The sequence below is a fragment of the Pelodiscus sinensis genome, chromosome 3 (assembly GCF_049634645.1).
Source record: "Pelodiscus sinensis isolate JC-2024 chromosome 3, ASM4963464v1, whole genome shotgun sequence".
In the NCBI taxonomy this organism is placed as follows: Eukaryota; Metazoa; Chordata; order Testudines; family Trionychidae; genus Pelodiscus; species Pelodiscus sinensis.
Genome location: NC_134713.1, coordinates 134,240,786 through 134,266,553, shown reverse-complemented (window position 1 = coordinate 134,266,553; position 25,768 = coordinate 134,240,786). Strand labels below are relative to the sequence as shown.

Here is a 25,768-nt window from a genome sequence, read left to right as displayed (position 1 = left end):
CAATTTTTTAACATTCTTTTAAAAGTGTGGATGCCAGATCTAGATGTAGGATGCATAACAAGTAGTCTAAAAGACTGGAAGCTTTTGGAGTATGATGGATCTGGAAAACAGGGAAGGGGAAGGAGCATCTTGTCAGCTAGTCATGGTCATAGATGTTTGCATTTCTTTTGCCATTTTCAAATAAGCTGTCCATTTTGCTACTACTTTGAAAAGCCTTTCATAGGAAAGACAGAGTGGAATTTCTTCAGAAATAATGTTCAGAACATAATGTAACCGGCACATCCCACATATACCCCGTATTGCCTTTTAGAAGTGTCAGCCCTGATTAATACTTGCCAATTCCTATTTCACAAGCTGCTGTTTTGATCATTCTCTTAAGTTTTTCTTTTTAGATTGCTGATATTATTTTGCTGCTTGTTTTCAGTCTTAAACTTAAAAGTTAATTTTAAAAAATGTGTTTTGTAGCCATGCTGGATATACTTACTGTGGGTCATGTGCAGCCCATGCTTACAAACAAGTGGATCCTACTGTTACGTAAGTAGCATTAAAAGAAACCCATTTTATTTATTTAGATAGGTATATACTTCTTTTTTTAAACAGAGGGAAACATTCTTTAACAGCAAATGTTAAGGTGACTGCAGCTCTTCTGATTATGTTCTGGAATGTTGAACTTTCAGTTGTGATTGATATTACGTTTTATACAAGATTGTCATGTTTCCTGGCTAAACTCTTCCAGTTGGAAAGGACAAAAACATATTTTCATTACTTCATGTTTTAGACCTTTGCATACTTCCTTACCTTTATTTTTGGCCTCATGTAACCACAATGCTCAGTTTTCAATAAAAATATCAAATATTTAGTGTAAGCCTGTTGGAGATGAAAATTTGAACATTTGGGGAGAGGAAATTTATTTAAACTTGAAACTTACTAGGTCTTGCCTCTTAGATTGAATATACTCTTCTGTCTGTACTTTGTAGTAATAATATTAGTTTGATATTTGTTGTTTGCTTTTGATACCTTGGTTACTTTTTTAAAGCATATGAAAGTAAGATCTTAATCATGTAAAAATCTTTCTTGACTCATGGATCTACCTCTATAAAGCTCATGATGCAATTGGGGTCTATTTGTAGTAAGATTCTGTTTGCTCCAAATGGGCCAGATTCAGTAGTATGCCTGATTAGTATCTTAATCTACAAGTTCATTTGCAAGTTCATATTTCACATATAGTCTTACTGAGTTCAGTGGAAGTGTTACAATAGCAGCTTTCTTCACAATATGAGTAAAGGTGCCAGAAATTGTCACAATTTTTTAAACTACTATGACTCTCTCTCCCAGTTTTATTGCAGTGTAACTCCATTGAAACTGGACTTGAGAAAAAAACTGCAGTAATTCTCTGGTAGCCCTTTCTGTGAATTTGATCCAGAAAGTAAAAGGTAGACCAAGCTCTGTAAAGTCATAGATTTTTAGGATCATTACAATCTTCTGTTCTGATCTCCTGCATAACACAAGATGTAGAATTTCACCCAGTAATTCCTGCATCAAGCCCCTAACTTCTGGTTGAGATTTGGGCTATTGAATAATTGTAGTTAACTCAAGCAATTAACTCAAAATTTAATTATGATTAAAATTAATCTCCATTAATCACACTAATAGAATGCCAACTGAAATTTATTACATTTTTGAATGTTTTTCTATATTTTCAAATATATTGATTTCTGTTACAATATAGACTACAAACAGTGTTCAGTTTATATTATTTTTATTACAAATATTTGGGCTATAAAAGTGACAGGGAAAAAAGAAACAGTAGTTTTCAGTTCACCCTCAAACAAATACTGTAATGCAATCTCTTTATCATGAAAGTGTAACTTACAAATGTAGATTTTTTTTGTTGTTGTTACATAACTTCACTCAAACCAAGATTTAAGAATCTGAAGGGCTGTTCAAAATCTGAGTGGAATGAGGTGTGGCGCATGCTTTCGGAAGTCTTAAAAGAGCAACACTCCAATGTGGAAACTACAGAACCCAAAAAAGAGAATCAACCTTGTGCTGGCGGCATCTGACTCAGATGATGAAAGTGAACACACGCTGGTCCGCTTTGCTTTGGATCATTATCAAGCAGAAGCTGTCGTCAGCATGGATGCATGTCCTCTGGAATGGTGGCTGAAGTATGAAAGGACATGCAAATCTTTAGCACATCTGACTTGTAAATATCTTGTAACACCAGCTACAACAGTGCCACGCAGAATGCCTGTTCTCAATTTCAGAAGATAAGAACTAGAAACAGGCAGTTTTATCTCCTGCAAATTGTAACCAAAGTTGTTTGTGTGAACAATTGGCTGAACAAGAAGTAAACTGAGTTGACTTGTAGGCTCTAAAGTTTTATGTTATTTTGTTTCTGAATGCAGTTATTTTTTGTACATAATTCTACATTTGTAAGTTCAATTTTCTAATGAAAGAGATTGCCCTACAGTACTTGCATTAGATGAACTGAAAAATATTATTTCTTTTGTTTTTTATAGTGCAAATATTTTTAAACAAAATATCAAGTGAGAACTGTACACTTTGAATTCTGTGCTGTAAATGAAATCAGTATATTTGATAATGTAGAAAACATACACAATATTTAAATAAATTGTATTCTGTTAACAGCGTGATTAATCTCAATTTTTTAAATCTCTTGACAGCCCTAGTTGAGATAGAAAATAATCCTTTATGAATGCATCCAATCTTAAATTCTCCAGGATTTTTAACAAGTATACAGTAATTACAAAAAATCCACATGAAAAGAACATTAAAAGGTGCAAAGTCAAGAACTCAGAAGTTAGCAGATGCCAGAATTAAGGTTGCCTGTACAACACAATAAGTGACCACCTCTGAAAAGTTTGGTTAAAGTGACATTTAACCTCTCTGGCAGAGGCAAGAACAGAATCCAGTTCTTTAGGCCATTGTTCAGCTGTCTTAACCATGAAGCAATCCTTTCTCTTTCTGCAATGCTCAGCCTCATTCACTACATAGCTTCCAAAGCTGGGAGCTCTTTCACACAGCCACAAGCAGAGGTTTGTACCTGGTGCAGTTCACAAACTCCCCAGCCCCTTTTGTGGCAAGAGGGAGACCCTGGCTCAAATCTATTGCATCAGGTTACAGCTCTCTTCTAGTTCCTTCAGAATATCTTATTAAATTTCTGGATGTACTTCTCTCTGCCTCTCCCGATTTTATATGCATTCCATCTGTGACCCCACTAATTCATGAGACCTACTTTTCAACCTCTTTGTGTTGCTGGCCAGGATGACCATGCATCATATGAAGAAGAGGAAGCTGTGTGGGTGTTTGGGGGTGTTCTCCAACTGTGTGGCCTACCTTTCTTCCCTTGTCCAATCACATTTCCAGGCATAGTTCCTCTGGGTGGCATACTCCTTAGATGTCCTTAAGGAGTGGTAGTTGCTGTCAGACATTTTCTGCTCAGCATCCCCTTCTGGTTCCCTGATATTTACCATATGACCATCACTTACATCTCTGTTTTTTACTTTGTTGTTCTTAATACAGGCAGTCCCTGGGTTACGTACAAGATAGGGACTGTAGGTCTGTTCTTAAGTTGAATCTGTATGTAAGTCGGAACTGGCGTCCAGATTCAGCCGCTGCTGAAACTGACCAGCAGCTGACTACAGGAAGCCCGAGGCAGAGTTGCTCTGCCCCAGGCTTCCTGGAATCAGCCTCTGTTCATTTTCAACAGGCTGAATCTGGACGCCGGTTCCGACTTACATACAGATTCAACTTAAGAACCCCAGGCGTCCCCAAGTCAGCTGCTGCTGAAACTGATCAGCGGCTGATTCCAGGAAGCCCAGGGCAGAGCAACTCTGCCTCGGGCTTCCTGTAGTCAGCGCTGGTCAGTTTCAGCAGCGGCTGACTTGGGGACGCCTGGGGCAGAGCAGCTGGGGTGCTGCTGGGTTGCTCCTGTCCCGCTGCCGGCGTCCTCAGAGGCTTTGCTCCCCGTCTCAGCAGACCAGGGAGACGGGCAGCAAACCCTGTTCGTAACTGCGGATCCGACATGAGTCGGATCCGCGTAACTCGGGGACTGCCTGTATTTAGTTGTGACCCACGTCCACTGGTCCCTCCCCTCTATCTAAGGGCCTAGGTCTGCCATTTCTCCCAGGCCTAAACAGGTATACACTTTCCAACTTCTGCAACAAATGAGGTAGGAGTCCTATAAACAACAGCTTCCTTCTCAATATAACCCTGACTCATCCCCAAAGTAGGTCCAGCCTGTGCATGGACTGAGGTGCGGTAGAAAAAATGATATGTGATCACTAAAATCCATGGGAGTTACTAATTGTTCCAAATGTACTTGTTCTGAAAATTCACAGGCATAAAAGTGGTCTGCAGTTGCCTGCACTAGAGCCAGTTACTCTTATTAAAAAAATAAATCTGCATATATTTTGCTAGTTGCAGAATATTTCAGAACTTCCTGCCATATAGCAACAATCAGTTCTCATTTAAAGTATTTTCTTGATCCATATATGCATTTTGAAGCTAAATAGCGATCATTTAAGGTAGTTAGCGTTAGACATAATAAACCAACTTTGTTTGCTTGTTTGTTTCATCAGTGGTTTATCAGGAAAAAAAAACATGACCCAAAGTAGTGAAATTATTCAGATTCTTTCTGAAATATTTTGAGCAAAATGAGAACAATTTTTTAAAAGGGAAACAACTGATAACGTTTACACGGATATGTTTTCTGCATTGACATTTCTGGAACAAGTTCCACTCTCCAGATTTAATGCATTGAATTGCTGGATTTTTTTTTCTATGTCACTTATTGTTTACTGTGTAGCTTGTTTAAACTTGCAGGAGCAGGCCTGATGGAGGGGAAAGGAAGGAGAAAAGGGGACAGTTTCCCTGGGATCCAGCAATTCAAAAGCTCTAGGCCCTTAAAATTGCCGCTGGAGTGCCTGTGCAGGAGCACCTTATTTTGCTTCAGTTGAGGAATTCTACTTCCCGGATAGATTTCAAAGTGGATTGATGCATCATTTCAACATATTTTTCTTTGCTCAGCTCTACTACTGCATGCACAAAAAGCAAAGAAAAACTGGTGGTATCTAACTACTGAAGAACTATGATAGATTTCCCATGCAAAGGCAACACTGTTTCTGAAAATTTCTATGGCAGGAATCACTGACCTTTAATCAGGGCCAGAGATTTGGTGAAATGAATATCTTTTGCCCATCATGAGACATAGGCTGCAGTGCCAGTAGTATGTTAATAACATTCAAATCTTTTTAGTTTTTCATACAGTTGACTCACAGATAACACAGTGTTTGGAGGAGACTAGCTCCTTGGGGAGGAGAAACAGTAGCTTAAACTGAACTCAGGAAAGACTGTAATAATGTGAAGCAGAAGGGGCTTTATGTAATTGATAATAAACATACCACCCAATCCTCAGTGGAGGACACGTGCCCTCAGCTACCATGGTGGTGGACTCATCATTAACCCTGAACAGTAAAGACCTGCACTATTCTCTAACCAATTCAGTTAAACCAGTTTTCATCATCTAAAGGAAGCTTTAAAACTGGCTTAGGTAGCCAAGAATTGAACCCTGCTCTTGCTCCTGATAAAGTAGAGCACTGCGATTAGCTACCTGTCTAACCTCCCAAAATTAGTTCAGGATGGGTTTTTTTTTTCAACTTTATTTTTCTAACACAGATTTCTGTAGAAGTACAAGTGTCCTGATTTTAGTTTTTTTTGTTAATTATCCTAGCCGGAAAATTTTCATCCTTGGGCCTTCCCATCATGTGCCCCTTTCCCGATGTGCACTTTCCAGTGTGGAGATTTATAGAACACCTCTGTATGATCTTCGAATTGATCAAAAGAGTATGTATATACAACCTTGCACCTTTTAGATTTCTTTATTTTTTTATTTGTATTATGGCAACACCTAGGAGCCCTAGGTTTTGGATGGGTGCAGTAGGGGTTTAAAAGAAAAAGTTCATAAATTACTAGTGCAAGATAATACAGGTAATCCCATACCCAGAGAATATTGGGGGTTTTCACATTCAGCAGTGTGTGTTTTGTGCAGTGACCAATGGCTAAAGTGCTATATTGATAAACAAATACATCCAACAGCAGCTTGCTTGATCAACTTTTTCCTCACTGATGCAGAATTATATGGTCAGTGGAAATCTAAAAACACAAAGATTATGTGGATAAGTACACATTTTAATAATTTGTATACCATTTAAATCTTTTATGCCATAATGACTGCAAAAAGCATCTCAAAGATGCTAAAGGTGTCACTGGTTTATGCAATGCATTCTGAACTGTAAGATACTCACGTAGTTAAAAATGTTGAGACTTGAGTTAAACTCAAACTGTTCTTCAATTAGAAAGCAGGAATGGAGACTGGTCTGTGATCATAGCCCCCAGAGGCAGAGAGTATTATTTTATTGTGCCACTTCTAACAAGATACGCTGTAATGTAATTTTTGGTAAAAAATTATTTTAATGAAGTATTTTAAAAAAACATTTAAAAATCTTTTCAGTTTATGGAGACTTGTGGAAGACTGGAATGTTTGAGCGTATGTCTCTCCAGACAGATGAAGATGAACACAGTATTGAAATGCATTTGCCTTATACTGCTAAAGCCATGGAAAGGTATATGGCTACACACTTATTTTGGAATATCTACAATTATACATTTGGACTGTATGTGTGTTCCAGTAGGAAGAACAACTCTCTTGGTGGGAGAATGACAATTTTTTTAACGTAAATTGTAAAGAATACAGATTAGAGACTTGAGAGTTCTTGGTAGGAAGGAAACTGGGAGCAGGGCAAGCAGTTAAGCCAGTGGTTCCCAACCTTTTTGATACTGGGGACCAGCAAACCCATTCACAAACCTTTTGGTAGACCTGTATAATTTTAGTTGCATATTCATTATGCAAATGATAAATATGCACATATGGAAATAAAATGTTACTGGTCTGCCAAAAGCCCAGCCTTCAGAGCCCCCAGTGCCAGCCTCAGCCCCTAGATCCCCCACCCCTCCACTGCCAGCCACTGACCTCAGAGTCCCCTGCAACCAACCCCCCCAGTGCCAACCTGCCACCCAAAGAGCCCCCCAGTGCCAGCCCCCATCCTAAATGCCTCAATCCCAGCCCCCTACCCCTTACAGCCCCCACCACCAGTCCCCCCAGTACCAGCCCTGTCCCCATGCCCCCCCATTACTAACTTAGCCTCCAGAACCCCCCACCACTAGCCATGACCGTGGCGCCCCCAGTGCCTGCTCCACCCCCCTCACCTAGCCCTGCACTGCTGCCCGCATCATGGTGGCTCTAGGGAACACCATCCAGCACCTCCCCTCCCACCATGGGTGTTGGGAGAGACGTGTCTTGCCCTGCCTCTCAGCCAGCCAGCACCGAGCTGGGTCTCCTCCCAGCTGTGGAAGAGTGCTTCCCTGTATGGCGGGAAGAGTCTCCTCCCCGCTGCAGAAGAGCGTTTCCCTGTGTGGCCCTCCCGCCATATAGAGAAGTGCTCTTCCACAGCTGGAAGAGACCCTGCTCCTGCCCGGCGCTGGTTGGCTGAAAGGCAGAGCAGAACATGCCTCTCCCAACACCCGCGGCGAGAGTGGTATACTTCAGTCCCAGTCCCCAGAGCTGCCTCGACCTGGCAGCCTGCCTGGCGGCTGGGAACCGCTAAGCTAAGCAATCAAATCTGACCATCCTATATAGAATAGTATTGTACATTGACTTGTGAAAAGGGTTAATTTTGGGGAAAAGCTTCCTGACACTGAAATCTACTAGTCTGTAAATTGTTCTGCTTATTGTAAGGCCAGAAGTGAATTTTTATTTGCAAAGCTAGGTAAAATTAAATCTCCCACGGGGAGAGATACATGTAAAAGACTTGACAAAATACTAATACTGTAAATGAACAATAGGAAACAATCCTGCCCTGACATATGCAAGAGATGATTTAATAAGTCTTCCGTATCTCAAAGGGTATGTCTACACAGCAAAGTTATTTTGAAATAACAGCCATTATTTCTAAATAACTTTTCTAGCGTCTACATAGCCAAACCGCTATTTCGAAATGTAATTTGAAATAGTGGAGCGCTTATTTTGAATTTGGTAAACCTCATTCCACTCTGATCACAGTGCCTGTGCCAGCTCCAAGCCTACCAGCCCAGAGCCAGCAGTCACTGCCCCTGACCCAGTGGCCCCAAAACATGAGCCAGCAAGCCACTGGCAGCCAGCCCTCCACCGCTCCCCAGGAGTCTGCCAGCTCCCAGGAGCCTGCAAGGGCCTGGAGAAGGCGGGGGCCTTCCTAGCCCAGAGTGGAGATCATGGATCTTATTCAGGTTTGGGGGGATACCCCCAACATCCATGATCTCCGCACTAGACGGAGGAACGCAGCCATCTATGGCAGGATAGCTGCCAGCCTGGCCACCAGAGGCCACATGCGAACCCAGGAGCAGGTTTGCATGAAAATCAGGTTGGTCCGGTGAGACCCCCAACCCTGGGCCTGGAGCTTCCCTTCCCCCTTTTTCCCCTTGCTTCCCCCTTCCAGCTCCCTCCTCCCAGGTTTCCCCCTCCCCTCTCCCACCCTCTCTTCTCCCCTGTCCCACCTCCTTTCCCCAGTCTCACCAGCTTCATTCCCCCTCCCCCTCCATTTTTGTTAAATAAAGAGAGTTTGTGTTCATGAAAATACGTGAATTTTATTTGACATCAGGAAGGGGGGTTAGGGAGGGATAAGTGGAAGGACGTGAGGGATACTGGATACTGACAGCCCCCCGATGGATCTTCTGGATGGCAGCCTGCAGAAAGTGCAGCCAGGCTCACAGCAACGCATCCAAAAGAAGCACCAGAGTGCCCAGGAGCAGCTCTGTCTCCATGTTGCAGAGTGCTGTGGTGTCCCTAGTGAGGACAACCAGAGCACACAGAGACAAAATGCTTTGCTGTTCCTCATCGAGGTAGGCAAGCAAGCAGGGAAACCTAAGAACCGGCTGTGTGTGGGGGGGGTCCCTTTAAGTACAGGCCTCAGATAGCCTCAGGCAGCAGCCACACAAAGTAACTCCTGACCTGATGCCCTACCGGACCTGGTTCCGGCTGGTCTTGCATACGATTCAGTGTCCACTCAGTGTGGACGTGCTATTTCGAAATAGCAAAGTGCTATTTCGAAATAGCAAAGCGCTATTTCAAAATGCATTTTGGGTGTAGACGCGTTATTTCGAATTAACTATTTTGAAATAACGCTGTAGTGTAAACATACCCTAAATGTTATGATTCTGTGACTAGTTCACTGAACCATATTCCCAGTCTAAAAAAAAGTTCAAATAGTGTTATACATTTTCTGTTGAGGTTTAAAAATGTGTATATACTATTGACAACTTAAAAATCAATGTTCAGTTGATAGTTACTTTTCTTACAAGTGATCCCCATGACTGAAAGAGAGTAAGGGGCAAAACCATCCATTTTGGCCCTTTGTACATTTGTTTTATTTTTGCTTTGTGCTCTTTGGGTGAAGTTTGTTGTAGAAGGTCAGCACATAGTGATGCTCACTTATGTCTTATCTTAAGGGTTTAAGTACAAATTCAGTGGTGTATAGCTATTGTGCTCCTCCCCTACTTAGTGGATAGCATCTTTGATTAGTTGGTGTGTTCTGTTGGCTTTGTGGCTTTTTTTTACATTGCAAATAAGGAGAGAAGAAAGATTAATGAAGATAAAATGTAAAATGGCAAATATTGGCAGAGGTTTCAGGGAAGGTATAGTATCTAAAGGTATTTTAACTAACTACATTTCAGTTTATAAGTATCCTGCTAAGGTGTAGATTTATAATTTCATTATCATACCTTAAAATAACTCTGTTCTTAAAATTAATATTTTAAATATTAAATCTTTTTTCTTTTGCTCTTAAGCCATAAGGATGAGTTTACCATTGTTCCAGTATTGGTTGGAGCACTGAGTGAGTCAAAAGAACAGGAATTTGGAAAACTCTTCAGTAAATACCTAGCAGATCCTAGTAATCTCTTTGTGGTTTCTTCTGACTTCTGCCATTGGGGTAAGTTACAGGGTTTTTGTATCATAGCAATGTTGTATCTACATTTGAGCAGATCTTTTCATTAGACATTTTTCGATGCTTAGAACTTTATGGTAAATTTATCCTTTGAACGTAATATTTTCTATCTTCTGGAAGGCCAGAAGTAATTTTTTTATTTGGAAAATATGATACAATTAAATTTGGCAGACTTTGCTTTATCAATGGAATGGTAGAGGGAAGTAATGACAGGGTATAATGTTACATGCTTCTCAGCACTTATTACAGCCTGGTAACAGTGATTGTAGTTCTTTGCTCTTAGGCTGTACTTGTGTGCATTTAAAAGGAATTTACAAAATTAGTTAGCTGATTTATGAAACATGCCAACATCCTTATGATAGAAGTAACTATACCTGTTTTACAAATGAGTAAACTGAAGCACATTGCTTATGTGAATTGCCTAGAATCATAACTCTGATGGCAGAGTCAGAAACAGAATTCCAGAGTTCTGGCTTCCATTTTGTTGTATTAACCAATAACACTTTATGTAACTTTTTAATGTGTAGTTATGTCTGATAAAGATACTGTTTCAAAAATATATCCACCCTTTATTGCTGCTTCTGATGTGCAGGCAGGAGAGAAAATCATGATCTTTGGATTTCAGATTGATTCTGCAGGGCTGCCAGTGAGAAAAACCATCCTGTTTCTTGTAAACTGAGCAAATATGATATGAATTCATTGGTAGGCAATTAACATGGGAGCACATAATGCCATTTTAACATGATCATTTTTTGAAGTATAACTGCACTTTAAGTGGTATAGATTTTTCTGTGTTTCTGGTGAGGTTCTGTGGTGGTATTTGGAATAACTGTAATGGAACAGAATGATATAATGGAAAATACCATTTTTATTAATGTCATAAAGGCATCACTTTCCATTTTTAATTTACAATTGCTTTTACATTAGCTTAGCTACTAGAGGTGTGGGTTCAGTTGTACGGTATTTTGCTTTTATCATAAATGAAATTATTTGGGGCGTGTTCTAGCTACTAATTTGTCCTTTTTTATTTTATATATGATTTTTGTTTCAAGGTCAAAGGTTCCGTTACAGTTACTATGATGAATCCCAAGGAGAGATTTATAGGTCTATTGAGCACCTAGATAAAATGGTAAGATTTCAGATTGGGGCAATTAACGGTCTAATAAATTTCTCCTTCACATGACTTTTAATGCTTCTAGAATCTCTTAAGAAAATATTTGATAAGTTGTTCATTGTATGCTTTCTCTCTCACAGTTGTAATACAACTGTCAGTGGATTGGTACCTGGTATCATATGCTCTACTGAATATGTGCGATGTATAGTGGAGCTTTAAATATTCTTTATGAGAAAAAATGCTTGCCTGATTGCTTGTAATTCCCTCAGTGTAATTTTTTTGTATAAATAAAGATGTATGTGTATTTATGGGAAGCAGTACACTTTATGACTTAGAACAAGATTTTGGTAGCTTACATTTGTAGTAATGCTAGTTTCATTAAACAAGAATCATACCTATGTTGTTGCTGATTGTTTCAGTAGATTTGATGCAACTATCCTGGGGAAAAGGTAGGGTTCACCCTGGCCAAGAAAACTAAAGGCACTTGTGTTCCACTGGGACTGTCACCCATATCCTCTCCTTCTGCTGTAAAATGTAGAAGAAAAAAGCACCTGCTTAGGTCTACAGCTGTGTTTCTATAGAGGTTTAAGTGTATATGCTCTCCTCACTATAGTTATGCTATGTCCCCAAGAGGCAGTAACTTGGTTAACAGATCTTGCATTGATCAGGCACTGTGTATTTAGAGGTTTAGGTTGTCTTAACCACGTTATTCAGGAGTGTGGATTTTTCACACCCTTGAGCAATGTAACAGGGCCAACTTAACTTTTTTATGCAGCTCCTCTTAATAATTAAGCCTGTATTTGACTCTAGATTTAGATGTGTGCATACACAAAATTCCGGTAGCTTCTTATCTCTCTTTATGGAGAAAGTAGACAATCCAAAGGCAATTTCATAAAAGCATCAAGATTTTCTAGGTTTTTTTAAGGTTCTGAAATGACCAGTCAGTCAGTATCCACTTTGGAGGAACAACTACCTGGAGGAACACTAGAAGCCTTCAGCTCCACATGTCCTCACCATTTTCTGGTGGGGAGCCACAGAATTTACTTAAGAAAAATTACTTCAGCTGCCTCTCTTAAATGTATTTCTTAAAGTTCAATGTTATCACAAAGAGACATTGCCAGAAATTCCAATCCTTCCTTGCAGAGAATGTCATAGAGCCCATGTTAATGTGTCAAAGAGGAAAAGGCATTTATTCCAGGTTCTTCTTTGTCCCAGAAACACACCAGGGCATAGGCCTATTCTAATTCTCCAAGATTTAAATTATTAATTAGTGGAGAAAAATAGTCTTTAGAAACAAGCAGGGTTTTTCTAGAGCAGAAGTTCTCTGTATGTGTTCTGTGAAAGCACTGGCATGCAGTGGAAGATGCATGGTCACTTTGGCTGGCTTCAAACCTTGTGTATGGCTGTTGTATGGTGTTAAAAGACAGAGAAAATACTCTAAATACTTTCCTATTACTGCATTCTTCAAGTTGTATCTCTGTGGGTGCTTCATTTCAGATACGTATGCACCTGTGATCAGAGATTTTCAGTAACAGTGTCCATTTAGTCTGTGCACACTCCCTATATATACATCCTTGTGTCTCATACCAAATATATATGGGGCTGCTGCTCTGTTTCTTCTAAGGTGTTTTGGCCTGAGATGGAGCATGTAGGATGTACCATGACCACTTCTACCATTCAAAGTTTAGTTTAGTGTCGTTATGTACTTCTACTTTAATTCATCTGTACGCTTTCTTATTTTTATGCTAGTGGTTTGTTTTATACTTTTTTCCCTACCGAAGGAGTTCCTTTTGGGATTCATCCCCTTTGCTTCCAGGATATTCCAGGATCTCTGGGATTTAAGCACTCCCTCAGCCATCAGGAGTCTATCCCTGTCAGTGGTATGCCTTCCCAGTGTATTCACTGTTTGGGGGACTCACATCTCTAAAATGTGTATTATCTGCTCAGCCTTTAAAAGCGGAGCTAGAAGAGATCAGGAGATAAGTTTCAGGCTCCTGAGAATGGAGCATTTCATCCTCCAGGCCTCAAATCCAGGCCAAGAAATATCCCCCATACATGAGTTTTCTGAGTGAGCATAGTGCCTCATCAGCCTCCATATTGTATTTGCTTAGATCTTCGTGGGAGGAATCAGTGGTGGATACCAGGAAGACTCATAAGAAGGGGAATTCTAGTTCTCATAAAGAGCCTATTTCAAAGCAATCCCAGTCTCCCCAGATGAAGACCATGTTGGAAACTTTCGGTCCCACTGAGTCTCAAGGTTCCTTTGGTACCAGTACTGATTCTAGGACTCCCAAGTTCTTACATAGGTCATGGTACTGAGCATGGCTTGGTACTGAAGCAGTCCTTGGTGCTCCCCAAACACGGCCATAACATGGATGAGTCTAAACACTATACATCTAGAAAGCCATAATTATACATGTTGTGCTACCATCAGTACCTAAATAAGTGATCAAGGTTCTCTTGTACTGACAAAACAGGTGTCTTCTGCTATTGTGGTGCTCCGAAACAGTCATCATCTTCTATACTGGTGATGTCCACCAGATGGGATTCACCAAATCAGGCTCCTTCACTGGTATTAGCTGTTGAACTTGGCTACTTTTCAGCACAGTTCTACCCACTATCACTGGAATTTAGATCTTGAAGAGACCTGTTTATCTGAAATGAACTACAGTCCCCCCTTTTTAATGAGTATCAAGCATCAGCTGATACTCAGATTGACATAGTTATTGAGCCTGGACCTCTCTCCAACACTCTCTGAACTTAGGCAGAGCTTCTCCATTAGACAAAGTTGAGGAGCTCTCTCTGATTTGCAGAGCTCAGTGCAAGTTTCCTCTACTTATCAACATGGAGACAGACACCTTCAGAGAAGGAGCTATGTATAAGGCCAGACCCATACAGACATTGCATTTCAAGATGATGCATGGCAGAGCAAAAAAGGAAGTGCCTCTGTCTAACCCTAAGTTGGGCCCATTGACAGACCAACTACCTTGTCTGGTAAAAGAGCCATCCATTGCCTCTCCCCACAACCACTTGCTGGGGAGATCTCCACTGATGACTGCAGGCTGCACTCCACCCAGTGGGTGTGACCTGTTCCCCCAGAATGCATGGTGTACATATGATTTCTGTTTGACACAGCTCCTGTAGGTCATCAAATAGTAGTCTCACTCCCTTGGATTCTAGCAGTTTGGCTGAGGTGAGACTCCCTTTGCAGAGAGCTCAGAGCTACCCAGGAAGCAGGGGGAATACTAAGACTGATGTATGGGGGGTGCATAGTTGACCAGTGTGATAGCTAAGAAGTGTGGCATGGAGGCAGTATTGGAAAACTAAAACAGCTGGAAGATCTGAGCGCTTACATTGGCTTTTGTTTGCAGAACCAAATTCAGTTATTTAATAAGAATAACAACTTTGGGTGTGTCTACACTGCAATTCCATTATTTCACAATAATGGACGACTTATTTCAACTTCTGTAAACTTCATTCCACGAGGAATAACATCTATTCCGAAATAGCTATTTTGAAATAGGGTGTGTGTAGATGCTCCACTGCTGCTATTTTGAAATTGCCCCTCCCCAGGGCCATTCTAAGTTATTCCTTCCTAGTGCCTTCTGGGGCTCTAAATCGAGATAGCACGTCTACATTAGGGAAGCCTCCTCAGACTAATTTTGAGGCTTCCCTGCAGTGTAGATGTGCTATTTCAAAATAAGCTATTTTGGAATAACTATTCCAGAACAGCTTATTTTGAAATATCTGTGCAGTGTAGACATACCCATGTAAAGAATAAAATTAGGTAGCCTTTATAATGTGTTAGCACCTAAAGGGCCACATCTAGTTTGTTCCATTGTGCTAGGCACTATAAATGATAGTGGCTGACCCAAAGGATTTATAGTCTAATTTTTTAGTAGGCATCCTTCAGTCTCAAGCGGCAAAGAATTTACTCAGCTGGTTTTATGGTCACCTTGGCTGTGTCTGAAGAGACCCATCTGAGAGAGACAATGTTGGCCACATCTGTCATACTTAATGGTGGTGTTCCAACCCTTCAGGCTCTGCTTTCTGCGGGTTCTTTTCTCCTCTGTGAAGCTAGACTGCTTCTTCTGATAATTCCAGAGACCTTTGGTTAAACTCTTGTTTCCAAAGGCTGAGGTTCGGAGTATGATCTTCCCAGTTGTCCGCATCCATGTCTTTGACGTTTTGCCTGCACATATCCCTGAAATGCAATTTTGGGCATCCTTTGAATCATTTTCCAGATGCAGTAGAGGATGTCCTTTGGGTTGCACCCATCATTCATACGACACACATGCCCAGTGGAAGCATTTTGTAGTCTAAAAGACAAGACATAATGTAACAGAAGGATAAGACAAGTGGGCTGGGATTGGGGGCAGGGAAAACAATAAGCACAGTTTTTAGCCATTCAGTAGCAGAGATTTTGATAAGTATCCTGTTGATGAGATGATGTTAGAATGCATGTGCATATTAAGCTCGGGGTTTGTGGTGACTGTCATAGGCCAACTTCATGGGTGTCCCAGGGCTGGAGCATCCACAGGAAAAAAATAGTGGGTGTTCAGTACCCACGAGCAGGCCCAGAGATCAGCTCCTCCTCCTTCCCATTGCCTCCCACCTGCCACAACCAGCTGTTTGGCGATGTACAGGAGGCACTGGGAGGGAGGGGAAGAGGCAGAAGGGGTTGAGGAAAGAGTGAAGTGAGGCTGAGTCCTGAAGCAGAGCAGGGGTCGAGCATCCCTTGGGGACTCGGGAAGTCAGTGCCCTTTGAGGGGGGCAGGAGAGAATTATATATAGTGTTGATGTAGCTGTGTTGGTCCCAGGATAGTAGAAAGATAAAAGTGGGCATGGCACTATTTTTTTTGGACTAACTTTTGGTAAGAGAGAGAAGCTTTCAAGATGCACAGAGCTCTTACTCAGGTCTGAGAAATGTGCTATGAGTGTCACAGCTTAATACAAGGTAGAAAAGATTGTTAGCATAAGCAGTTAACTCATTTCAAGTGACCGTTCAGTGTGAAGTGGCCTGTTAACATGTCTCAAGTCATAGGGGGGGAAAGAGAAGAAAAAAAAGAAAGCAGCGGTTTAATAGGTTATAGATTGTTACAATGAGGCATAAAGCTGGTGTGTTTGTTTGGACCATAATTTTTAGTGCCTTGCAAAGTTACAGAGCAAAGGTTCATCTTTTGGAAATGTTGTGAAGGTTTCCTTTGAGGAAGAGGATTGAGAGGTCTAGGGTTGCCAGATGGTTTAACCAAAAATACCGAACACCCTGCCCCCCAAATTAAAAAATAAAACCGCATTAAAACAGCATGGCCCCTTTCAGTGCGTGCAGGGTCAGAATAGGGATAAGAACATGGGAGCGGTTGAGCACGAAGACCCAGGGAAGGCATTGCTTCCCCTTGGTCATTAGGCTTTTTGCTGGAGGCTATTTTGCTTTCTCGATCAAGCCAGAACGCAGCTTCCCTGCAGAACCAGGTAGGCAGAGGTCTGGGAGGTCTCAGGGGGGTCTGGGGCTGGGCCCAGTTACTGAATGTGTTGTAGGGTTGCCGGGTGTCCAGTATTTTCGCCTCCTGGCAGGGGGAAAAAAAATAGAAAATAACGGATATTTTAGGTGTCTGGTATTTTCTGGATTTTTTTTTACTGGATAGGAGGTGAAAATACCAGACTGTCCGGGTCAATACCAGACACCAGGCAACTGTAGAGAGGTCTGCAGTAGAGTGATTGCTTTGTGAAAAGTGTTTGCCCACAGGTGATAGGGTGGTTTTGTCTTATGTTATTTTTCTGAGTTCATTTGAAAGCACTATGATCGTCTCATTTAACCCACTTGGTTATTGGGGAAGTTTGTACAGGGAATGAGGTACACCATTTTTGTGAAAGGTGTGCATATGACCCATGGATCTTGAAAAGTATGTTTTTCAGGTGTTGATCATCATAGCAGTGGAGATATATCTACACACCAGAGTCACTTGATTTATGGCTTATTACAACAATCCATAACACACACACTCCATCCTTCTTCCCCATGTGCACACACTGCACCCCCCCCAAAAAAAGAACTTCTCTGTGTTGTGTCTCTCACAAACAGAATTTAGTCCAGTAAAGGAAATTATCTGATCCTCCTTGTGTATGTCTAAAAAAAAATGCATACCTCTCAGGGGAAACATGGCTTTGAAATGTTTCCTTTGCAAATAATAATAATAATAATAATAATAATTAGTAATAATTAATTGCTTTTTTAATAAAGTCATGGAGAATTCAGATGTCCTTTGAAGGGTAGCTATGGTAAATTTGTATTTAGTTTTTCTAGAAATGAAAATTCCAACATTTATTTTAATTGGAGCCATTACTGACTGATCTATAACTTTGTAACATTTGTAGGGAGAGTGATATAATTGTTGCTTTTCAGGACACGTTTAACTTTTTTTTTATGGCTAAATGCTGCTTGTTGCAGCCTTTTGATTTTTTTCCCCCTTGAAAATATCCCTGGGTGTGTTACTTTTCATGTCTGTACTAGCCTCTTCTTTTCCCCACCCACAGTTTGCTCACAGTGGGAAGAATAATCCAAGAAAAGACAGATGTGTTTTTATTACTGGGTCAATGAGGAGATTTTCCAATAAATACTAGTGCAGACAAAACTTATGAGTGGGAATCTGTTGAGTTGGGCATCTTTTTAGAAAAGATAATTAAAGTATGGTAGCAAACACCTGCTTTCACTTGTTCATTTCTGTGACTAAAGCTTTCACATAGCAGAGGGTGTGGCATACTTAATTATGTTGAGTGGACTGATCTGCTTTATACTGACTCTTTGTCAGTTATTCAGGAAAGGGGGTTTAGCATTTTTAATAACTCTGACAAAGTGATTTCTACTATGCTGTGGTTGATCACTATGAGAATAATTTTGTAATGTTACTTATAGAGGAAGAAAACTAAAATATACTCCATAGTAATATGCTAGTTTTGTCCCTTTAAAACCGTGGTCACCAACCCATCAATCGCAATCTACCAACCAGTCGATTGCAAGGCGTTCATCCCTCCCATTGTCCCCACCCTCAAGAAGACCCACTATCTATCTACCTGCAGTGAAAATGGAGGTAGTGCCGGCTTCCTGCGGGGTGGATGGAAGTCCTGCAGCTGCGCGCCACTTCTGGGGGGTTCCAGAAGTGCACTGGCTGCTCCCCTCCCCCAGGTCTGTGTCATACTGGGATCTTGCCAGGGAAGAGTTCCCAGAGGAGGTGCACTCCGGGGCTTCCCTCCTCTATGGGAAGGGGAGTCGGCCCAAAGGAGGCGCGCGTGGAGGCTTCCCTGCACCGCAGGACGGGGGAGTTGGCCCTGGAGGAGGCTCGTGCGGGGGCTTCCCTGCACCACGGGAGGGGGAGTCGGCTCCAGAGGAGGCGCACGTGGGGGCTTCCCTCCTCTGTGGGAAGGGGAATCAGCCCGGGGGAGGTGTGCACGGGGGATTCCCTGTGCCACGGGAGGGAGGAGTCAGCCCCGGAGGAGGTGCGCGTGGGGGCTTCCCTCCTCTGCGGGAAGGGGAGTTGCCTCTGGAGGAGGCATTCATGGGGGCTTCCCTCCTCTGCGGGGGGAAGGAGTCCTGGGAGGAGGCTGGTGCAGGGGTCTCCCTGCACCCACTGGCACTCTGTCCCCTGCTGCAGAACCCTGTCCCCTGCTCCCACTGGCATCCTGTCCCCTGCTGCAGAATCCTGCCCCCACCCCAGCACTCTGTCCCCTGCCACAGCACCTGCTAGCACCCTTTCCCATACTCATGTCCCTTGCTCCCACCAGCACAGTTGGGGCCATATTAGTGAGGCTGGGGGGGGGGGGTGTTTGGAGGAGGGTTTTTTTTTTGCATCTCCCTTGTGTGACCCCAACTGACTTTTCTGTGGGTCAATGACCCCAGACTCAAAACAAAAGACAATGTAGAAACTTTTTGGCTACGTCTAGATTGCATCCCTTTTTCGTAAAAGGGATGCAAATTAGACGTATCGCAATTGCTAATGAAGCGGGGATTTAAATCTCCCCCACTTCATTAGCATAAAAATGGCTGCCACTTTTTTTCGGCACAGAGCTTTGTTGGAAAAAAGCTCCAGTCTAGACATGGATCTTTCGGAAAATAAAGCCTTTTCCGAAAGATCCCTTATTCCTCTTAAAAGAAGGGGTTTTTCTGACATTTCTTCCAATCTAGACAGGCCAAATATTGGAAAAAACTCTTCCTACAGAAGAATTGGAAAAAAAGTGGCAGTATAGAACATATAAGGGCTGGGGAAAGCAAGTGATGGAGAAGAGAGAGGGCGGGGGTTCAAGGAAGGGGTGGGGTTTTGGGGGAAGGATGAGGCGGTAGATCTTCCTTTGTTCTGACATTTAAAAAGTGATCTTGGGCGTAAAAAGGTTGGAGACCACTGCTTTAAAAGTACTGTTCTTTTCTAACCAGTACTTTTATGTGTGACATCCTCTTCCTGTATTGCATTCCAGCTTATTTGTAAACAAACAGCACTGTCTGTATGGAATCCCCATCTCCATCTCTGTTCTGTTTTCTCCTGTCTGTTAACAGAGCATGGAGTCTTTGGTCTCAGAAGAGACTTTGTTTTTCTATGAATTTTGGAAATTTTCTTCAGCAGTTGTGTAGTAGGTGTACAGCCTGTGCATCTTGGGAATTGGAAATGACACTGCTCCATTCTCCTCATGCAGGAGAGCAATCATGTTTCCTCAGCTTTTGGTATGAATTCATTCAGTTTCATATCCTATCCTTGACCTACCCCATTTCTTCAGATACAGTCTAGGTCTGTAATGCTGATAGAAATGATAAAGAATAGTGTGAGGCTACTCACTCTAGCTCTTCCAACAGACACACACACACACAAACCCCTGCATTTTACCTTTTGAGAGGCATACTCTTTTTGGAGACAAGACTTGATTTCATGCTGGCAAAGGAGGTAACCATCACTCCTAAAATAACAACTTGCTGGATTTGTGTCTGTAATTAGTAATGCACGTAAATATTCTAGACTAAAGTGACTTTTATTTCAAAATAGTATCCACAATATGGGTCTGTTCCAGAATAAGTATTCTGGTCAATTTTCCTGCCTATGTAAGGCTTTAGGGACACATATCACTATCACCACTAGTACATAACTAGATTATACCACTTACATTGCAGTTTTACCAGCCTATTACCCATAATTTGAGATTTGGGTTACTATGATTTAAGCAGAGCCATAGATATTTTGCCTCAATCTAGTGATGTAATAGTGGGGGAGCATTTGTTTAGAAGAGTAATTTGTTTGATCATGTCTAGAAAAAACTACCATAGGTTGCTCACCCGAATTACACTGGTATAAATCTGATAACTGAATTTAAATCAGTGGGGGAAAGCCTATATAATAGAAATCAGAATCTGGCTTCATTTGTAGCTTAGTTTAAGTACTATTTCCTTGGAATATTGTTATTTTATTTAAACTGTTTAGTTAAGAATTGGCATTATTTAAAAATATTTCTCTTCTTTTAACTGTGCCACTATCTCAGCAACAATACACCAGTGAGAAAAGAGCAGTTGAAAAGCATTTTACTAAGTTGAAATGTGTTGATGATTCTCCATAATATTGCTCATATCTGTTGATGAAGACTTAATATCACATCACCTTTTATTTTTTCAGAGATAAGATTCAAGTTGCAAATCCATCAGTTCATATCATTAGCAGGGCCAAAGTTTCCAAGAATAGCCACTGTTTGTGGGTGCTTTTGAGGCATGCTTTTCTGAGGTACTATGTGTGAGGAAGGTAGAAGCTGGAAGATAGATTTGTTGTGAGTTATTTTATATGTATTTTGATGTGTTACATGCTGACAGAGAAAGAGCAGCCTTGGCCTGTAGAGCAGGTGGGATTGTATTTGTGTTTGAATAAACATAAATGTTAGGATATGTGATTAGGTTTTGTTTTCACACATGGATTTTAGTCTGCTTAGTATTTGGTGCTACTACTCTTCAGAAGCTTGCAGGAGTAAAACTCCTCAGGGGGAATAGTGTCACCAGGAGAACAGGCAGAGGGAGTAGTGGGAAGGCAATAGACCTTTATGTGACTGCATCAAGGTTTGAAGAATGGTCCTGTGAATGTCAGATGATTAACAGCTTTGGAAGGTCATAGCCCCGTCACTTCTTTTTCTAAGGAGCAGGAGCAAAGCAAACCCACAGTCAGCAAATACTGTTCATATACTGAGATTCCCATGATTCAGAATTGAGGTTCACAAACACATGTGGTTGTGATGTTTGTTATTTGTAAGGCTCCTACATTTTTACTATTACTATTGACTCTTTTTCAGGGTATGAGCATTATAGAACAGCTAGATCCTGTATCATTTAGCAATTACTTGAAGAAATATCATAATACAATATGTGGAAGACATCCCATTGGGGTATTATTAAACGTAAGTACTACTGTTTTTGAAAAATTTGACTTGCAAATTTGTTGAAATTTCTCTCACCAATAAATTGCTCGGAGAACTGTTACCTCTGAGATTGGACATCTAAATCCAAGTTTTCAAACTCTGTCATTTTCTAGGCTGATACACAGGCAACTTTACTTTTTATTAAGGCTGGGATTTTCAGTAGCTAAGGGAGATAAACATCCAGTTCCATTGAATTTCAGTGTGAAATATGCATTTAACTTTCCTAGATTCCTCTGAAATTCCCATCCCTAGTGAAAAGTAGAAAATATATTTTTTTTAAAGTATGTTTGCCTGTATATTATTTATCTGGCATTTGTGAACGTGTTATGGCTTCTGGCAATATTTCAAAGGGGAGTTGCATGCAGCATTACTGAACTAACTCTTAAATTTATACTCGTTATGGGTCAGATTCTATGTTATACTCCGGATACTATGTGCTCCTCTAGTGATACAAAGCAGCCATAAACTTGGCTTAATTAGTTGATCACAGAGGATTTGTGGCTGCTGTACAGCATTGCTGGACTGGTACAAACGAGCAAGTCCATACTTGACAGCAAGTCAGCCCTGTATTTTTAAATCTAATTTAAAACACAAGGAAGGAGGGGAGGGACACAATATTATTTTTAGCAGGGAAGGTGTTACTCATTGTGTGGTTGATCTTTGCGGAGAACACATTGGGGAATCTCTAGCTTTTACTTAAAATGTTTGTTTTCTTTTTCATTTCTTTTTTTTATATAGGCTATAACAGAGCTCCAGAAGAATGGAATGAATATGAGCTTTTCATTTTTGAATTATGCCCAGTCAAGCCAGTGTCGAAACTGGCAAGACAGCTCAGTGAGTTATGCTGCTGGAGCACTTATGGTCCACTGAACCTCCAAACACTCAGGGATGCTACCTGCACACATACTATGTACGGGGTCCCAGCTTAGCCCTTACAAAGATACGGTTCCTGGTCTTTGGGTATACTGAAACCTCAAACTAATAGAACTCTCTTCTTTTCTAGTAGTGTAGTCCTTCCTTAGTTTCAACTCATTACAAATGCTTTCTTGTTTAAGAAAATGGAAGGAAGACTTGTGTCAAAACTTAGCGATTAAAAAAAAAGATAATGTCTGTAAAGGCATGGTAGTAGACAGTCCTTTCAGATACAACATGTAAAGCATTTACCATATCCTAAATTTGCACTCTTTGCAGACCTGTGCACATGTACTCAGCTTTCAGAATAGTTTTGCCAGTTGTAAACAGAAAAAAGGGTGGGAGCTTTTTAATGAAGAAAAAAAAGCATTTATAAATGATCCTGTATTAGAATATAATAAAATTCCAGTATAGTCAGTTACTAGCCATGTTGTACAACAAATATCTTTATTTTAGTTGCTAATAAAGGGCTACACAAACCAAAATAGTCTGATTTAAACTTATTGCTTGTGTTCTGTATGTGAACTGCTTCTCATTAACATTATTCTCCTCCAGACTCTCATGCCTGATCAGAAACTCAACCATTCTGTAAAATACTTGAGAATGTATTTTATAGTCCACATTTATGTCATAACTTCTTCATTTACAGAATTTTTTTTACCTCAAAGCTGCAGTATGAGATCAGCTTTGCAAATTAATTTTTAAAATCTTTTTTATATTTTAGTGTTTGCATTTATTTCACAGAACTACATATAAAATTATATTTTGGTATGTGATACAAATTTGTGTCAAAATAATGAGTTAGATTATTTTTTTAAATGTCAAAACTTGATTATTCAGTTTAAATGGATATAGCACTTGAATTGCAATGATAAAAATTGAAAACAAAAGTCTGCCAGTTAGGTAATTCTGAAAACATACTCAACATTCATAGATCATATGGGCCATCTAGTGCTAAATTCATGCATCTGTTCCTTGAGGATTTGATTGAAAAAAGAAATTTCGCACATATGAATTCTTGAATAAGAAATTGTCTTAAAAAAATTCTGTTTTTTCCAACCACTTGAAACATCACTACATTTTATGGGTTCCTTCAGCACTTCTCCAACCAAAATAATGGTAATTGTTCAGTTAATACCATTTTTGGTAATATCATTTTGTTTAATAACTAGTGCAAATTGCAATGGCAGTAGTTACTGTTTAAGTAAATGGAGTTAACATTCCCTGACATCTGGTCTACTGTTAGGTAGGGATGTAATAGTGTAGCTGATTAACTGATAAGCAAAAACTTATTGGTTAATGCTATAGACTACATGCATCCTCCCCTCCTCCCGCCATACGTTTTTTAGCCAGATAGCCAGAAGCCCAGCTCAGTCCTGGCTTGTGCTGGGTCTGAGACCTACCCCTGCTGCAGATCTGCATTTAAAGTGTATTAGGAGCCAGGCGGGCAGGCAGCCTGGCTCATGTCTGGCTCATGCCAGGTCTGGGAGCTCAGACCTTCCACTGGGCAGGGGCTGCTGCTGATCTGCAAGGGGAGCTGGTTTTTAAACTGGCTTCCCTCGCAGACCACCTCCTGCCTAGCACCCTGTGCTTCTGCCTTTGATACAGTGGCAGCAGCACAGAGTGACAGGGGGCTCCTTGGGAGTGGGGCCAGAGCACATTGGCTGCTGGCCTTGCCCCCGGAGAATGTCGAGTAACCAATAGGACTTCATGAGGTTACTTAACTATTCAATTAACCAGTATTTAACATCCCTACTGTCAAGTGACCTTTGTATGTCTCATTCTTATAATTTTTTTTAGGGGTGGGGAAGGACAACTTTGTGTGTAGGCACTACTCACAGAAATAATTCCACATCTACTTTTCCCTTAATTGGATGGTCATCCCTTGAGTGATATCAGGTGAATGCTCCATTTATAAAATGAACTACTTTGCAGATATTTTTGTGCCATCATAAGCATCAAGCTTCACTCTTTGCATGGCTTCTCTGTATTAGTTGCCTTGCTGCTCTGACTTGTTCCTGTCAACTCTGAGCAGCAGATAAAAAAAAAAATCTTTCAGGCTTTATCAAAGAAAATGATTAATATGTACAAATAAATCTGAATTTGTATACTCTTCTATAAAGTTTCAAAGATTTCTGATGACTGTGCCTTATTTAGCAAAAATGATTTGATCATTGAAATTAGCATTATTTTGCTTTTCTTCCACATTTTAGTGAATTCAAGGATTATTTAGAATTTGAATTTCTGTTGATCATAATGCCAAAAACTTACATCCTTTCTGAAACATGCAGTTATTTGGAATTATTAAATATTTCTACCCTAAGATTAATGTAGTAATAGCCTTTAAATACAAATATTTTTTAAGTTGCCTCTTAGTTCTGTAAGAAGATATTTTTGTTATTTTTTAAAAAAAAGGAAAGTTCCAAGGAAATCTATAGCCATTTTGCTCAGCACAATGTTCTGAAATATCTCATGGTGAAAGCACGTCTCACCACATGTAAACTATGTAATGTATTTAAAAATAAAGTTTCTAATTAAAAATGGAATTTCTGAACCTACTAATCACGCTGATAATTTTTCTGAAAAGACTCCAAACTAGCCTCCTATACTGCCACAATCGTAGAGACATAATTGGAAGGACTTGTAGTAGAACCCGCTGTCTTGTGAGAATAGGGCACCTCTAGTGTCAAATATACATGTACTTGTTTATGTATAAGGTTCCCTTGATTTTGGCTTAATTTTGAAGAGTTTCTAGGTGCCTCAGGTTAAATATGTCAAAAAGGGACAGGAAGAATCTTTAAAAGACCTTCACTGAAGACCAGAACAACATTGTTCCAGATTCACTGGGACTTACTACATGTTCTTCTCATTCAAATAAAGGTAACAGCTTGGTTTCTGAGGACAGGACAAGGAGTAATGGGCTTAAAGTGCAGCAAGGGAGGTTTAGATTGGACATTAGGAAAAAATTCCTAACGGTCAGGGTGGTCAAATATTGGAATAAATTGCCAAGGAAGGTGGTGGAATCTCCCTCTCTGGAGATATTTAAGAACAGGTTAGATAGACATCTGTCAGGGATGGTGTAGACGGAGCTTGGTCCTGCCTTGAGGGCGGGGGGCTGGACTCGATGACTTCTCGAGGTTCCTTCCAGTCCTATGATTCTATGTTTGGGGAAAATGCTGATTGCCTTATGTGGATGATCAGACCCTCACTTCAGTGGGACTTTGTAGTAAGGCAAGAAAGATTTGTT

General features: G+C 40.7%; 1 protein-coding gene across 4 annotated transcripts in view; it reads left to right on the top strand.

Moving 5' to 3' along the window:
• The window catches only part of MEMO1 (mediator of cell motility 1), a 47,337-nt gene extending 24,331 nt beyond the window's left edge, over positions 1 to 23,006 (top strand). For all 4 annotated transcript variants that reach the window (XM_075924918.1, XM_075924916.1, XM_075924915.1 and 1 more), the window contains 7 exons: positions 466 to 534; positions 5,756 to 5,868; positions 6,536 to 6,647; positions 9,904 to 10,046; positions 11,114 to 11,190; positions 21,484 to 21,588; positions 22,348 to 23,006. In XM_075924918.1, coding sequence (XP_075781033.1) covers positions 466 to 534; positions 5,756 to 5,868; positions 6,536 to 6,647; positions 9,904 to 10,046; positions 11,114 to 11,190; positions 21,484 to 21,588; positions 22,348 to 22,479 — 751 coding nt within the window. In that variant the 3' untranslated portion in view covers positions 22,480 to 23,006. The remainder of the gene's footprint in view (positions 1 to 465; positions 535 to 5,755; positions 5,869 to 6,535; positions 6,648 to 9,903; positions 10,047 to 11,113; positions 11,191 to 21,483; positions 21,589 to 22,347) is intronic.
• The last annotated feature ends 2,762 nt before the right edge of the window (positions 23,007 to 25,768 follow it).